At 41.0% G+C, this 17,783-nt stretch overlaps 1 protein-coding gene across 1 annotated transcript in view; it reads left to right on the top strand.

The window, feature by feature from the left end:
- Positions 1 to 17,100, top strand: part of LOC124985361 (DPY30 domain-containing protein 2-like) — a 39,886-nt gene extending 22,786 nt beyond the window's left edge. Inside the window, exons 2-6 of the mRNA XM_047554024.1 lie at positions 11,666 to 12,268; positions 12,591 to 12,627; positions 12,747 to 12,902; positions 13,212 to 13,334; positions 16,735 to 17,100. Of these exons, the coding sequence (XP_047409980.1) occupies positions 12,756 to 12,902; positions 13,212 to 13,334; positions 16,735 to 16,923 (459 nt within the window). The 5' untranslated portion in view covers positions 11,666 to 12,268; positions 12,591 to 12,627; positions 12,747 to 12,755 and the 3' untranslated portion in view covers positions 16,924 to 17,100. The remainder of the gene's footprint in view (positions 1 to 11,665; positions 12,269 to 12,590; positions 12,628 to 12,746; positions 12,903 to 13,211; positions 13,335 to 16,734) is intronic.
- The last annotated feature ends 683 nt before the right edge of the window (positions 17,101 to 17,783 follow it).

The raw sequence follows: 17,783 nt of genomic DNA, 5'->3' as shown, positions 1-17,783 counted from the left end.
ACATAAAATGTCATCTCTAACTTATTGATAGGTTATTTTTATCCAATTGCAAAATATTAAATGCCATAAATTTCCAACTAAGTTTGTTATTTTTATATAATTGTTAAAGAGACTGCTGCTACAGAAAACTTTAGTTTGAAGAACACCAGCTTGATAAAATGATTTCCTAAACTTAATATTTTAAAGACTCATTTACTTGGAGGACATGAACACATCTAGTATACAAAGAAGCCAGTAACAGTACCACAACTACACTGATACTCTTTAGTTTTTATAGAAAAATTTAGAATCTTTAGTGGAGTGTAGTGTACTGTAATAATAAACAGTTGTTTAACCAGAGTTCTACAAATCCTAATTCATTTATGATTAGTTTTCTTAAATAATAAAACTTAACAGACACAAGAAATTGTCTTGATAGATAAGAGCAGATTAATGTTCTAAGAAATCCTTGTTACTTTAACCCATAGAGGATTAAATTTTAGTTTATATCAGTATACTAATATTTGACCTTAGGAAAAACCTAAAATAACTTTAACTGATTTTGCTAATTTTATATAACAAACTTAGTCACATGCAAACTTTTTGAGATTTTACCCTCCATACACTTTGTGCAACTTACTTAGACATTCTATAATTTCTTTACCATACAAAAGACTTTCTCATCCAGAAACATTCCTTTTTTCTTCTAGCTTTAATATTAAAATATATTTTCATACCTAGAACTTTCTTATATCTCTTCCCTAGCTGTTGACCCCTTTTAAAATTTAGATTCTGAAACAATCCTTATAAAATTTCTGAATTTAGATAAATTATTCCATTTTTTACAGCTTTATTGAGGTAAAATTGAGGTACAATAAAATGCACATATTTAAAGTATGCAATTTGATCAGTTTTGATATGTATGTAACCAATATAATCAATATAAAAAGCATTTCTATTACATTTTTTAAAATTTGAAATCATGCTGTTTCCTGTATGAGTTATTACATTGGAAAAAAAATCACCTTAAGATATACAGAACCCCACCCCCACATGTCAACTGTTTCAAAATTAAATGGTGTACTTATAAATATCTCAGAGGTCAAGGAAGAAAGCCCAAGAAAAGTAAATAAGTGCTTTGAACTAAGTGATAATAAAAGCTTAAAATAGCAGGATCTCTGGGATGAAACAGTACTCAGATGAACATTTATAACTTGAAGTACTTGTATCAGAAAGAAGCTAGAATAACAATTGAATTACTTTCAAATTATGTGTTAGGAAGGAAAAAATAAAGGTAGGAGCAGAAATATATGAAATAAAGAAGAAATAATACAGCTAAAATTTGATAAAAATCAAACAAGTCCAATCAAGAAAATAGCAAGAACATAAAAATTAATATCAATGGAAAGGGAGTTATCAGAATAACCCTACAGATGCTAAAAATATATTAAGGTAATATCACAATTGTATGTGAACATATATGATAGCTTACATAACATGGTCTATATTAGAGAAGGATCCATGTGCTTCTGAGAATAAAGTATATTCAGTCATTGATGGATGAAATATTCTCTACATGTCTGTTAAGTCTAAATTTCATGAATTGTATTTTTTATTTCTATAGTTTCTTTAGTTTTTGTTTAGAGGATCTATCCAGTGGTGATAGAGACATGTTAAAGTTACCCAGTATTATTGTGTGTGGGCTATTTGATTCTTAAAATTGAGGAGGGTTTGATGTACATAGATGCTCCATTGTTTGGTCCATAAATATTTACCATTGTTATGTCTTGTTGATGTATAATTCCCTTAAGCAGTATGAAATAGCTTTCTTTGTCCCTTCTGATTAACTTTGGCGTGAAGTTCACTTTGTCTGATATGAGGATAGAAACCCCTGCTTGTTTACATGATCTATGTGAGTGGTGTTTTTACCCATCCTTTTACCTTCAGTCTTTGGAAGTCCTGCCTATGAGGTAAGTCTTTGGAGACAGTATATTGTTGGGTCTTGTATTTAAATTTAATCTGCTAGTCTATGTTTTTTGATTGAGGAGTTTAGGCCATTAATGTTCAATGTAATTATTGAGATATGATTTGTGTTCCTGGTCATTTTGGTTTATTTCTAGTTTTTAATTTGAATAAGTTTTTCCTTTGATTCCCTATTCCTTTAATGTGGTTCCTCCCTTTGCTGGGCTTCACTTATTTTTTCAGTTCATCTTCATGGAAGTTTTGTTGAAAATATGCTGAAATCCAGGCTTTCTGGCTGCAAATTCTTTTAATTGTTATTTATCATGGACAGTTTTTATTTCATCTTCAAATCTGAAGCTTAATTTTGCTGGATATAGGATTCTTGGTTGGCACCATTTTCTTTTAGAGCTTGGTATGTATTATTCCAGGATCTCCTAACTTTGAGGGTCTGGGTTGAGAAATCATCTGAGATCCAAATTGGTTTCATCCTATACATAATCTGATATTTTTCTCTCACAACCTTTAAAATTCTATCCTCATTCTGTATGCTAGACATTTTCATTATAATGTGCCTTGGTGTGGGTCTGTTGTAATTTTGCACCTTTGGGGTCCCGGAAGCCTCTTATATTTGATTTTCCATTTCATTCTTTAGGTTTGAGAAATTTTATAATATTATTTCATTGAAAAGATGTGCATTTCTTTGTATCTCTACAGCTTCATCTATCCTGATAAATCTTAAATTTGTTCTTTTCATGTTGTCCCATAATTGTCAGAAGTTCTGTTCATGGTTTTTAAACATCTTCTCTCCATGGTCAACTCTATTTTCAAGATTATTTATTTTGTCTTCATTGCCTAAGGTTCTGTCTTCCAAGTGGTCTAGTCTGTTGGTGATACTTTCTAGTAGATTTTAAATTCAGTTTATTGTTTCCTTCATTTCAAGGATTTCTGGTTTTTTTTTTTTTCAGAATCTCTCTCTCTCTATTGAAGTGATCCTTTGCTACCTGTATTTGCTCTCTTACATCATTCTTTACTTCACATATCAGTTTAACTATGTACATTCTAAACTCCTTCTCTGACATTTCTTCCACTGTGGTGTTGATGGATTCTGTTATTGCATTATCTTGGTTTGCTTGGGGTGATTTGTTCCCTTGCTTTTTCATGTTGTTTGCATGTCTGTGCATATAACAGTATGGAGCTGAGGCAGTAGAGTTTTCTACCCTGTGGACTTATAGCGTCCCTGAAGCTTTCCAGTACCTCACCATTTAGAGGGAGACAAATAATAACAACCAATGCAAACAATACAGCATTAAATCAAATAGTTCCTACTATGACATTTATAATGTTAATTATCATGATAAACAGAAATGATATGATCCATTATTACCTATAATAAAAACAGCAAGTTTGCCAAAGGGTTTACGTTTTCAAATGGTGGATAGGGAGAGAACAGAAGTGATATAGGATGTGATGATTATGAGGGAAGAGGAGAGAATACAGAAATAAAGATTAAAGGAAGAGTGAAAGAGAGAACAACAGAGACTGGCTGTTAGCAGAGAAAAAAAGAGAACCAAGGGAAACAGGTAGGAGAAAAAATATATAAAGCAAAAATTTTTTTAAATTAAAAATAAAAATAAAAAAATACAAAACAAAACTAAACTCTACTAGCCAAACATCCTAGTTCACAAAAAACTAGTCCATGTAAGATAAATGGCCTCAAAAATGCTAGAGATGAGAAGGAAAAAATAGGAAACTACATAAATGTCCATGTACCTTTAAGGACACAATTAAACAGTAAAAAATTAGGAAAAAAAAAAAAACCCTGAAAAAAAATTCTTGATGGAAAGTTAAAGAATTCTTTCTGTTGGAATTCAAAATATTCTCAGCAGTTTTAGGCAGGGTCTTCTGGAGTGTGAGGCCCCACCCTCTGGATTGCTGGAGGGGGAGTGGCAATCCTGTAGGTGGAGGTCCTGGAGGCAGGGTTTAGGCTTATTTGGGCTCCAGGATTTTCACTGAATGCTAATTGGTCTGGAGATTTTAACTTTTTTTTTTTTTTTTTTTAAGTTGTAGATGAACATAGTACTTTTATTTTTATGCGGTGCTGAGGATAGAACCCAGTGCCTCACATGTGCTAGACAAGTGCTGTACCACTGAGCTACAACCCCAGCCCCATCTGGAGATTTTAGATCAGTGTACCTCCAGCACCTGGTACTTGTTGGTACATGCTTACAGACTTTACCCCAGGGATCTCCCCTGGTTCCATTTGCGTGTGTGGGGGAGCCAATTCTTAGTCCCCTATGTCACCTGCATACCCTATGTTTCCTAGTCGTGGGTTCAATCTCCAATTTCTCCCACCCCTGCCCTTGGAATTCCCAGCCAGATGCATCTCTTCCAGCTGTTCCTGTAAGCAGCTGGATTGGAGGGGGAGGGGTAGAACCAGGTGGGTTTCCGTGACCAGTTGTCTCTTATGTAAACCTCTCTCCACATTGGATTTTTCTCCTGGTCACTTAAGTACCCTCTATGTCATGCAGCATGTGTTTACCTGGCCTGTATTCTGGGCCAAACTCAGGTTTGCCAGGAATCAGCTTTTTCTGTTGCTTGCCCACTTGCTGCAGCTGCGAAGTGGTTCCTTCCTTTGTCCTCCACTTGAAACCTGGAGAGATAGTGGCTTCTTTCCCTGCACATGGATATCATGCAGCAAGTCCTTTAGGTTTGTTGGGCAGTGTCCTTGGTCTCTAAATGCTCCATACCCAGACACACCTTGGGCCTCCCAAAAATGCAGGTTCCTTTAATTCCCTTATCCCTCCACTATGCTCACAGAGGGACCTCTTTGGCTGGAGCTTTCAGCCTGGCTGTGTCAGTGGCTATGCTGCTAGGGATTTATTTTACTTATTTTATTATATCCAACCTCCTGTGTCCCAGGTCTGCTTTGAATGTCCAGTTTTAGGTTCCAGTAAATTCCACATCCTTTTTTTTTTTTTTTTTTTTTTTTTTTTTTGTTCACCTACCTTGCAGAGAGGCTGCCTGTCTTCTTTCTTGGTTTCACCACATGGAGCAGCCAGGAACATGACTTCCTCTATTTGGTCTTCTTGGATGCCCCTTCAAATTATTCCATTGTAATAAGATGAAATAATTTTTTATAGTACTTTAACTGAAACATAACTGAAACCTTTTGTACTCCTTATATATAGAATTATACCTGATAGAATTTTAATTTTTAATAACCTTGCTTTTAGTGAAGGCAGGAAGCAAAGCAATCTTAAACTCTTTTTTCCATTTACCAATTTGTGGAAACACATTCAATGTTTAAATATATATTGCATTATGGAATTTGAGTCAAGAGTACTTGTTTTTATTTTTAGCATTTGAGGTTTTAGCATTTTAACTTTTTAAATTAATCAGATGTCTTCTTTAATAAGCACCTTAAGAAGATTAATCCCATCTATGTTAAATCTAATTTACTCATTTTTAGCTGTAAAAGCCAAGATAGCAAACAAGTGTAGTTAACAGTATGTTATCTCTTCCCCACTGAAGAAAAACCTAGAAGTTATATATATATTACTTTCTAGATGTTTTATAGAAATCAACACTCTGTTTGACCACCTTAAAAAAACTTGTGGGAATCCTCAAAAAACTTGGACCCACCCTTTGACCCAGTTATCCCATTCCTTGGTTTATACCCAAAGGACTTAAAATTATCATACTACAGGAATACAACCACATCAATGTTTATAGCAGCTCAATTCACAATAGCTAGATTGAGGAACCAACCTAGATGCCCTTCAACAGACGAATGGATAAAGAAACTGTGGTATATATACACAATGGAATATTATTCAGTCATAAAGAATAAAAAATTATGGCATTCACAGGTAAATGGATGGAATTGGAGAATATCATGCTAAGTGAAACAAGTCAGTCCCAAAAAACCAAAGGTTGAATGTTTTCTTTGACAAGTAGATGATGATATATAATGGAGGTGGGGGATGGGGAGCGAAAGAAGAATGGAGGAACTTTAGATTATGTAGAAGGAAATGAGAGGGAGGGGGATATGAAAAATGGTGGAATGAAACAGACATCATTACCCTATATACATGATTACATGAATGATATGAATCTACATCATGCACAACCATAGAAACAAAATGATGTACCCCATTTGTGTACAATGAATCAAAATGCAGTCTGTAAAAATAATAAATAAATAAGTAATGTAAAGTAAAAAAACTTGTGGTTTAGTAATTTTAAGAATATTTTTACTTTCATCTGTTTATCCAATTTAAATTGAACTTTTTCTTAAGTCACATGAACTAAAAGGTATTTGGAACCATTCCTTCCTTTTTTAAAAATTTTAATTTATGAGTGCTCATTTATCTATATGCCAATTTTGGTACATGTAAATAATATATAGCAGAGACTCACATATAGACAAACATACAGTACACAGGTGCACACAAATATGCATTAAGAACCCAACAGGAAACAAGAATTTTTGAGCTTCCCTTGAATGATTGGTCTCTGAATAAAGACAGAGTGTAAAAACTTCTATAGTTAGGTAAAATAAGACTGATCAGAACAAAACATGTTGATTTAGGTGTGCGGGAATTAAAACATGAACTCATCAGAAAACCATCAGCTCAAAAATACAGAAAAATTTTAAAATACAGGAATTCTTTTTAAAAAATGATAGCCATAATTGCTCTAGTAAAGGAGTATGTAAACATCTTTATCAGATCAGAGTGCACTTTTGGATCAGATTAGAGTCAGCCCAGATATTTAAAGAATGCAAGAGACTAGAAATCCTCAGGCAAAGCTTCTCAAGGTAAAGAAGACTTGTATGTATGAGATCATTCCATTTTTCCTCCCTGTACTATAATGTTTAGGGAGGAACTTGTTAAGAGAGCAAAGTCACAGACTGCCAAAGCAGATAAGATCCCACAACAGCCTGAATTTTAAAAGTAACACTTTTTTTCTTTGATCCCAAACCAGTTTTGGACAATCACCTATGTAGCTTACATTCCAGGTGCAATCCTTGGAGAGATGGAGACCTGACAGAAAGCTAAGAAGTAAGGGAAGCTACCATTTTGAGCTTGAGGTGTCAAAACTCATGCACAGGGAACTTTTGACTTTTTTCTTCTCCCTTTTGTAAAATCAGTCTTTTAAGGTATGGTGTAATAGTTCATATTTCCTTTGGAGACCATTTAAAAAAATTTTTCCCTGTTGTTAATCAGCTCAGGTTTGGCTGTAGAAAATTTTAAGATATCTCTCTCTTGCTTTTTAAACTATGATTAGTTCATCTCCCATTATTACTTTTGAGGACAAGGCTCCACTCTGAACAAAAACTGTCTCTTTGACTAGGGGGATGTCTCCCCAATTCTGGAACCTCTAGTGGTCAGTAGTTTCTGCCCCTTCTTCCATGACCTCTGGATTTAACTGCTGCCTTACCAGTGTGGTCATAACTTCTCTGCCTTTTTTATGGGTGGCCATGAAAAAGATGCATGCCTCTGGCTTTTCCACACTTCCCATATGATTTGTTACCCTGGGAGACCATGAGACCCTTTGACATCTTTCTTGTAATAAATCCTGGTCTGTCTGTGCTGAGCCTACCATTAGCTAACGAACCTTTTGTGGGAGGGGGTGGAGAATTGGGTCTCACTCAATGGAGGATCATAGCTGAATCTAATTTATGTTTTTGGTGCAATTTGGGTTTTTAAACAAGGTCTGAGAAGTCCTTAGGCCTGCACATAGGAACTTCAGACTTTTCCTTCCTTTTTACAGAACAGGCTAAGTTGAAGAATGATATTAAAATTCATATTTCCTTCTGATGTCCACGGTTCTCTATTGAAGAGTTTGTACTGAGGCCATGTTTGGTAGCAGAAGCAAATGAGGCACTTTGTCTTGAGCATCTGTGGGTCAACCTTGACTCAGTTTTTCAGTATGTAGTGTAGTGGTGAACCTGGTGTAACTGTTGAGATGGAAGCTGAAGCTGAATATGAGAAAACGAAACTCAGGCACCCATGCCAGAGAAATTGTCCATTTTTTTTAGGGATGTCTCCCTAATGAGCTCCTGATAGGCAGCAAAATCCGTCTCTCACTACCTGGTTCTGCTGGATTTATCACTGCCTCACCCGTGAGAATGCAAGGTCTTTGTTCACCATGTCAAAGACCCTGAGGATTTAGGCTCAGTGGTGATTACTAATTTCTCCTGTCACATAGAATTTTCAAATGTGATGACTCACAGGGGAAGAAAAAAAAAAACTATGGTGGGTTGTATTCCTCTGCTCTGTGTGTCTATGTGATTACGTAGTCTGATCTGTAAGACTATTGCCTCACTCATTTGAGGAAATTACGGAGAATTAAGGAATAAAGACTGGAATAAGGAGCTTAAGCTTGCTGTAGGTCAAAGGAATCTCCTGAGGACGAGGAGGACATCTAGTGGTTGTTGAATACTGAACACCCTTTATCTGGAGGGCTCTAAGCAAAAGCTGACCTGAAAGTATGGGTATAAGTTTTCCTTCTTGCAGCCAAAGAAGCTAGTGGGACACACAGGAGCACAGAAACAACATTGGGAGGATCCCTACAGGCTTGTGAGGGCTCAATATGTGAACAAAGGGAACCCAGGTTTTTCCTTACGAACTATGCCATGTTAACTGTCCCTGTCTCAATGCTAGAGTCGGATGGGTGACGCGGGGGGAGCTCTGTGAGGAGAGGGGAGCTCTGTGAGGGAAGAGGAATTCTGGGAAGAGCGAGTGGAGGACAGTGCAATTGGCTAATATGGAGGTGTGTGTGTTACTGGGGTGTTTGCTCAGCACCATTTGATTGACCAGTCACCACAGGATACCCAGAGGGCTGTCGGGAGAGAAGCCTTTGAGATTCACTGGGGAGTGGCCCCAGCCCGAATCTCAAATTGCTCCTGTTCTTTGCTCAGCTCTGCGAATCCACACAGGGATTAGGGACTGCTGTTTACTAGCATCAGACATGCTCTGAGCCAGAATAGCAAAGTGGGCAGTGGCTGTGGCAGAGCCCAAAATGCCTGACCCACAGGGCAGGTGATTAGGAACCACCAGAAGCCGTGAACCCTTTCACCCGAGTTTTCAGGTTGGAGGCTTGCACTAATTGTGTTTAACCAGCTGATGGGTGCCCAATATTGTCCTCCAGAAAGAAAGAGAAAGAGACAGGAAGACGCACTCAGAAAGATGTGAGGTAGGGAGGAACTTACCTTGGTGACCATCTGGATGAGCCCCCAGCTTGGAGATCAGGATCAGGTCCTCCTTCCCCCAGTTTTGAAATTAAACACCGAGAAACAACAAGGCAAGTGTAGAAAGCAAGGTTTGTTTAAGAAAGGGACAGAGACAGACTTCTCCAGAGAGAAGTGGGCACCCAGCTCTGGAGTGTCTTATTCTTTTATAGCCCCCCAAGACCCCCCACCTTCTCTTTTCTTCTCTGTGTACGTGCCTCAGGGCAGGAAGGAGCAGTACAGGGGCTAATCATGTGTTGGGAAGTGTGATCCCCTGAGGTGTTAGCAGCTCCTTGAGCTGGGAAGTGTGATCTGGAGGTTGACTGTTAGCAAGCCAGTGACAACCAGCTCTCATCCTCTCTGCACCCCCATCATTCATTATCTGCACTGCCTGCCAGGCCTTCACCCCCTGCCTCAGTTTGTTGAGGAATGTGACATTTCCTGTCCCCTGAGGCCAGGCAGGGATGCAGGCAGATTGCCTTTCCACAAAGCAAGCATGTGGGGAGTCAGTGCAGCGGGCTCATTTTGTAGAATCACTCCCTTAACCTTGTGTTCCCACTATTCGCATCTATTTGTCCCCTTACAACATTTTTGAAGAGCACAGTGCAGTTGTAGACTGTTTCTCAATTTGCTTTGCTTGATGTTTCTCCAGTTGGATTTGAGTTTACATTTGGGCGGACTCCACAGAAATGCATTATGTTCCACAGGAAGGGCATATCCCATCAGGAGGCATGTGATGTCACTTTGTTCCTTCACTGGTCACACTCAGTTTGATCACTTGGTTGAGGTTGCATTGGTCAGATTGCACCACCGTAAAATTTCTCTATTTCCCTCTGGAATAAATTAATGCATCATTTGTGGGAAGAAACTTTGGGATGTTGTAAATACGCTGTTCCTTGTCAAATATTCCTTCACCGGACTGGGCACGTTGGCATATGCCTATAATCCCAGCAACTCAGGAGTCTGAGGCAGGAGGAATACAGGTTTGAAGCCAGTGTTAGCAATTTAGTGAGACCCTCAGCAACATAGGGAGACCCTGTCTCAAAATTAAAAAATTGAAAGGGATGGGAATGTAGCTCAATGGCAGTGTCCCTGGGTTCAATCCCCAGCAGAAAACAATTAAAAATAAAATAAACCAATATTCATTCACTCATCCATGATGTTTTAGTGCTCATGGATGATTCCAGCTTGATTCAGTTAAACTATGATGGTTGTAAAACAGCAATTTTGAAAATTCCATTATTCTTCCCACATAGATTGATCAGCATTGTACTCTGAGAAGGAACTTCATGTTTTCCCTGTTCATCTACGTTTGTTCTCGTATGGACTCATGGATACTTTTTTGTTCCAAGTTATAATTTGTGAATTTTATCAGAATAAAAATGCAGCCACTTGTGCTAAGTTCAAAGAAACAAACAAACAATAAATCCGGCTCTGAGGCTGTGAGGGACGGGTCTCACTCACGTGTGTCTGATGATGGTAACTGTGGTGAAAGGGAGCCGAACCACAGCCTCGCACAGACACCCGCGTGGCCTGACAGAGAACACTCTGCAGGGACGTCTGCCCAGCAAAGGTCTGACCTGGGACTGAGGCCGCCCTTGCTGTGGAGTCTTCATGGCCAAGGGCTGTTGTTTCAAACACCTGACATATTGCTCCTCACGGTGCCTTTGTAAACCTCCCCTGGGGCCAGGTGCGGTGGCGCAGGCCTGTAATCCCAGAGACTTGGGAGGCTGACTCAGGAGGCTGGCAAGTTCAAGGCCAGGTTGGGCAATGCAGAGACCCTCATCTCAAAGTGAAAAGGAAAAGGGGATGCAGCTCAGTGACAGAGCACCCGGGATTCAGTCCCCCTTCCACCAACAGCAGCCACCAGCTGCCCGACTCTCCAACGTGGCTCCAGAGTCCACACTTTTAGTTCTTCAGAATTCCCCTGCTCTCTGGAATGGTCCAGCGCTTCAGGCTTCTCCTGCGCCACGCTGGAGCCAGGCGTTTCTCCAGGAGCTCCGACTCCTCTTCCTGCTGAGGGATGGTTGAAAACTTCCCTGGGCTCAGGGCCTCCTCGCTGCTCGAGCACGTGGTTCCAGGCCCTGCAGCCGCAAGAGCTGGGAAGCACTTGCTTTTCCTTTCTAACTCCTTGTCTGTCTGTCTGTCTGTCTGTCTGTCTACCTATTTTTCCTTCCTTGAACTGAAATATGGAAGGAAAGGGTTACGGGGAGGAACAAACTGAAAAACACCTTCAGAGAACGTGAAGGCTGTCCCTGAGCCTCGGTTATTCTCTGAGTTCTTCTGGAGTTTAAATACATAAGTTTCAGTAATACAGAGTTTGTCAGGGAGCAAGGTGCCGGGCTGTCCCAGGGCACAATCTTCCACTGTTACAGCTGACGTTTAGTAAATCCTAACAGGTGCCAGGCCCAGGGCCTCTCGGGCGTTTGTTATCTCTACTAATCCTCTATGCATTACGAAGTGCAAGCTTCAGTTGTTTCTGTTCTGCAGATGAGGAAACCAAGGCTCAGAGAGATGGAGCAACTTTCTGATGGTCACACAGCTGAAAGCGGCAGCACCAGGACTGGAACTTGGTCCCCTGAGCCCAGAGTCTGTGTTCCTCCTGCTCTGCTTCATGACCACCCCCTGTGGAACCTTCTGGTTTGAGCCACATTCCCTCCTGCTGGTGAAATTGGATTGACAGTAAATACGGGGGCATCGGCCAGCCTGAGGCGGTTTCTGCTTATGAAGCGGAGAGTGGAACAGTGTTGGCAGTGGCTTCAGGGCCTGACACCTCCCCTTCCGCTCCTCCCCAGGGCGATTCTGTGTCCTTTGTGAAGTAAAGTAGCCCGTCTTATCTAGGTCACAGACTGCACTTCTGACCTCACAGTAGCTGCCCTTTCTGGGGACTCAGAGCTCCTCCCAGGGACCTCCTGCCTGCTGGTTGTTCTTTCTCTCCCTACTCGGCAGGAAGTGTGTGTGTGAGCTAAGGGCCTCAGCCCCCTTTACCGCCAGGACATCAAGCTCCTCTCAAGCCTGGTGACCCCAGGACCTATTGTCCAACCTCATCCAACTGGAGATCTTAGGACGAAAGTCTGTTGAACATAAGGGCTGGCAAGTATACGTTTGTTGGTTCTTTTGAGAAGGGTGGGTCTATGGATTGGATCTTAAGTGTCCCCAAAGGCCAGGTGCTGTAGTCTTGGTCTCCAGCCTGTGGTGCTATAGGGAGCTGGTGCACCCTACAGAGGTGGGTGGAAGCCCTTGAAAGGGGATTGGAGACCCTGACCACTTCCTCTTTCTCTTTGTTTCTGGCCACCGTAAGTAGAGCCGCTCTGCTCCACCACATCTTCCTGTCCTGATGGGGCCCAGCACCCATAGACTGAAACCCCTGAAACTACAGACTTATAAATTCCTCTTTTTATGTTGATTACCTCAGGTATTTTGTCACAGCAATGGAAAGCTGACGAACACAGGTGGGACCAAGCAACATCTCATACTTATCCTAAAATAAATCTGAGCTGGTTAGAATGAATCTATTTTTTAAAATCTGACTACATGTATACAAGAGTGTGTCTGTTTTGATGTTTCCCAGGTCCCCAGGATGGAGACGGAATATCTGAAGAAATGCTTTGGAAATTCCCTGTCCAAGGCACTGGCAGAAGTGGCAAGTGTTCGGCCCAGTGATCCAATAGAGTACCTGGCTCGCTGGCTTTATCATTACAGGAAAATAGCTATAGCAGATGAAAAGGTGCGTGTGTGTGCAGGTGTGTCCAGGGAGGGGTCAGCTTCCCAGAGGGGCTGGGATCCAAGGCAGGACCCTTCCCAGGATTAATTAGGCCCAAGTAACCTTGACATGTGGAGAGTCTGCAGCTAGAGTGGAAATCCAACTTAGGGGTTGTGGAGTTGGTGGTTTGGAGCTGCCACAGGCTAAAGCTAGTTACAGGAAGAAACCCCATAGGCCTAAAGGGCCCGGGATCCAGGTCTAACCGCAGGGAGGACGGACCTGTTTATAAACCCCCTGGTGCTGACCTGACTTGAACCTGTGATGTCACCCCAGAATAGGCAAGAACAGATCCAGCTGAAGAAGGAAGTTGATAATAGCCTCCAGGAAATGGAAATGGCACAAATGATGAAAGAAGAGGAGCTTCAGATTCAACAGAAGTATGAAGAGTGTCACAAGGTAGGATGGAGGAGCTCGGCACTGGGCCCGTTCCCATCCCAGTGGCGGACACCGTGCTGAGCCCACTGAGGCTCCCGTAGCTGACTTTCCCTCCATCGTCACACATTTATGTAGGAACTAGTTCTTGTCAATGAGAAAAGGAAAGGTTAAGAGGCAAGTTCATGTTACAATCAGGAAGCACCACTGACGTTACTGGCTTACGATTCTAGATTTCTTAAAACAATCTATGCACCTGGAACAAATTTTTTTTTCATGAGATCCTTTGAGCACTTTTTCAAAAACTATTTGATATTTTTCAGAAACCAAACATGGTTGTTATCAATGCACACTTAATGCATATGATAATATTAACTATTTGGTATTTTATTATTATATTTTATGTGTCAAGCCTCTGGTGCCTCCTCTTTGATGCTATAATGATGACTATAAATTCTTAGTTCAGAATAGTTGGAAACAACTCTGCATTTATCACTCTGACAAGCGAATCTTTTATCTTCCACAATCTTTTCTACAATTTCCTAAAAAAATGTCTCCTGCCATTTTATGCTTTCAACAAATTACATGATGGCTGAACAGAAAGTTCACTTAATGGGGATGCGGGGGCTCAATTAAGCAGAAGTCACCATCACCTGACTGACCACCCACCCATTTTCTAACACCACATTTTGCTGCTAATAGAACTAAAACTCCATGATGGTGAACTCCCAAGTCTCCACCCTCGTTTGTGGCGGCTCTATTAAAGAAAATCTTGCTCACTCCGGTGTTTTGAATTGTCCCTTGTGTTGCACTCGGGGTGTTTTGCACCCCACAGCAGTATTCCTCAGCAAGATTTTGAGGAGCAATGCATTTGCCCTTCTTGTGCCAAGTGTAAGGAATTGTAAGGGAAGATGGGAAATGAGAGACAAGGCCTGGGCTGGTGCAAGTTCTCAGTTTTAGGGAAGAGTTCACGAGCAAGTTGTGGTTATAGAAATTGATCCACTTGTTAGAAGGAAATATACAGAGAGAACTCAAGAGGGACCTAAAATAAGGCTGAAAGGACCACCTGCCTGGCAAGGGAAAGCCATGTTGTTCAGGCCTGAGTTCATTTCCAGCAGAAGTTGAGAGGGTGAGATGAAAGGCACAGCGGTAGGAGTGCCCCAAGGAAGAAAGGTGCCAGGCTCGGCTCCCAATCGGCTGAAGGTGGACCACGAACTACCCCTTGCTACTGGTCACCTGCAAACTTCTCATCTCTAGTGCTGGGAATCTGGTTTCAAACAGGCCCCGGAGGGGTTGCATGAAATTTCAGCAGGCCTGCTGGTTTACCTGAGTGGCTTATATGCACAAACTCAAAGCTTTGCCTGATTTTTTCCCCTAACCCTTTAAAAAGATCTATGCTTATGTCTTAGCAAGACTTTGTTATTTGTTGCTTGATTACCCCAGACTGTATTCTAGTCTAGTGGAAGAGTCAAAAGAAGAATAGCAGCAGAGTACCAGGAGTGGTAGCGCTCATTTTCAATGACAGGAGTCAAGAAGAGCTCCGTAGAGCGGGTAGCATGAGAGTCCAGGCAGACAGCCAGGGAGGCTTGCCTCCATTGGTTTCTCTTCACTAAGCAGAGGAGCTTTAAGAACATAAACCATAATTTTTTTCTAAGTCAGAAAGCTATTCCTATTGTTCATAAAGATCTAGACCATATGCACTTTAGGAATACATTTTCATAAAAATCAATGCAGATATTTTCTGCATAGACTCAACACTTTGAATGTAGAGGGTCTTAGAAGGGTTTAGAAATCATGTGGCCAAATGCTTCATCCAGAGCGCTCTGCAGTGTCCCTTAGGGGCCACTGTAGAATGAACCTCTGGACTTCTAGGCAGAGGTGGGGAGAGGTGGCCCAAGGGGCTTAGGTTCCAAGGACTCCGACCACAGCCAGAGACTACAATCAAAGGGTATTAGACACTTGACAGTGTTTCAAAGGTCTCTGAGGGCACTGCTCATTTTTTCAATCTTTTCCCTCTCTGCTTCAGTTTGGACAATTTCTGTTGATCTGCCTTCAAGCTTGTTGACTCTCTTTTTTGCAATGTCCAATATCCTATGTTAGGATTTCTCTGATTGTTTTTAAATTTCAGATATTATACTTTTTAGTTCTATTATTTCTAACTGGTCCTCTGCCTTTTTTTTTTTTTTTTCTTTATTTGTGGTACTGGCTGGGGATTGAACCCAGACCTCACACATGCAAGGCAAGTGCTCTACCACTGACCTATACCCCATCCCTTTTTGAAATTTTAAGAGTATCATCAAATTGCTCAAACTGGTCTCAAACTTGCAATCCCCCTGCCTCAGCCTCCTGAGTGGTTGGGGGATGTGTGCCACCACACCCTTCTCTTTTTAAAATATAATTTCCATTTTCTTTGCTGATATACTCTTTCACACAATATGTCCATTTTTCCCCCTTTTGAAATTTTTTTATTATAAATATTTTTTAATTCATTTTATTGTAAACAAATGGGATACATCTTGTTTCACTGTTTGTAGATGAAGTAGAGGCAATTTTTAATCATCATTTTAAGTCCTTTACTGCTAATTTTGTCATTTTTGCCCTGGGTTCTCTTTCCATTGAATACTTTTCCTCTAGATTATGGTTCATGTTTTCCTGCTTCCTCACATTGTCTAGTAATGCTGAACTTTGTAGATGGTATTTTCTAGGGAGCCTAGACCATGTTGTTTTTCCTTCCAAAGGTGTTGAGTTTTATTCTGGAGGCAGTTAGATCACTAACAAGTCACTTGATCCTAGCAGATTTCATTGTATGCTTTGCTCTGTCAGGTGTATTTCAGTTTTGTTCTTAGCCTTAGGCATGAAAACAGGAGCATTATGTTCCTGCCATTCTTGAGAGTGTTTCCAGAGTGTGGTTAGTCTCTACTAATGTATTAGTCTGCTTTTAGTCACTGTGACCAAAATACCCACCTAACTTAATGGAGAAAAATTTTATTCTGGGCTCATGGTTTCAGAAATCTCAGTCCATATCTGGATCAGGCCATTGTTCTGGACCTGAGGTGAAGCAGAACATCATGCAGAAGGGTGAGGCAGAAAAAGCTGCTGGGCTTATGGCAGCTAGAAAGCAGAGTGAGAGGAGTCAGGGACAAAATGTAGAATCCCCAAGGCATGTCCCCAGTAACCCACCTCCTCCAGATATGCCCCACCTGACCACGGTCATCACCCAGTAAGTAGTCCATTCAAATGATCAATCCATCAGATTCAGCTGCTGCACCGATGAGGTCACAGCCCTCATGATCCAACTACATCTTAAAAGTGCCACCTCTGAATCTTGCCACATTGGGACCATACTTTAACATGAGCTTTGGGGGACTTTCCTAATTCAGACCATAACAACTAATACCCTTTTGCTTTGTTGTCTTCTGTTTAGGAAGTGATTTCCCCGACTGTTTCCAAAAAGAAAGTCATATTCATGCAGGAAGACCCAGAAATCGTTGAGGAGGAGGCCTTGGAGGAGGAACCCCTGCCGGATACTGACAGTATGAGTCCGTCAGTGCCTCAGCAGAGTCCTCCTCCAGAGCTAGCTTACTATTCTGACCTGAACTTGGACTCCCCATAAGAAACAAATCACCAGGAGGCTTTTCCCCGAGATGTTACTGATTTAAATGCCTCCTGGCTCCAAATCTTCTTAAATTATCAGAATGGGAAGAATTTGAATGACTTTCCCCCCACATTGCAATCCAAGAAAATAACCCTGCAAGGAGAGGTTGGAGGGACTCTGAAAGGAGAGATCTGCAGGGCCTGGACAGGCAGCTAGCCACGAAAACCCTCATCAGGTGGAAATCAATTCAAAATAAAGATTTAAAAGTAAGGAATGTAATTGTTGAGTCTTTTTCCTCTTATTTTATCACTTACTTGGAGGCTGCCCAGTGAAAGCACGTCATCTCCTACACACGTCTTAACGTCAGCTGCACTTTGCAGTCGGGTCTCCCAGAATATTTACAATGCCCTGGAGTCTACTTTTTATCAATAACAGGTATTTTCCTTCACTGTATGTACCAATTTTTCTCATGTTTTTGAATTTTTTATTGTGATAAAACACATAACATAAAATTTACTGTGGTGACCCTTCCTGAGTGGACAGTTCAGTGGTATCAAGTACATTCATATTGTTAGGCAAGCAGCACCACCAGTCAGCACTGAGACTCTCTTCATAGTGCAAACCTAAGACCCCTTGCCCATTAAATAAAAACGCCCATCTCCCCAGCCCCCAGAAGCCACCATTCCACATTGTGTCTGTATGATTTTGACCATTCTAAATACTCTGAAGCAAGCTAGAGACCTCCACCCAGAAGACCCTTGCCATAATTCAGCTTCTCATCAGAAAGATTTTTACAAAGAGTATCAGCAGGCAAGATGTCTGCAGAGGTCATTGTGGCTTGAAGCTTCCTCTTTCCTATAAATGCCAGGTTTGCACAC

Source organism: Sciurus carolinensis, chromosome 5 (genome assembly GCF_902686445.1).
Source record: "Sciurus carolinensis chromosome 5, mSciCar1.2, whole genome shotgun sequence".
Taxonomy (NCBI): Eukaryota; Metazoa; Chordata; class Mammalia; order Rodentia; family Sciuridae; genus Sciurus; species Sciurus carolinensis.
The sequence above is the reverse complement of the archived record's forward strand: the minus strand, read 5'-3'. Positions and strand labels throughout refer to the sequence as shown.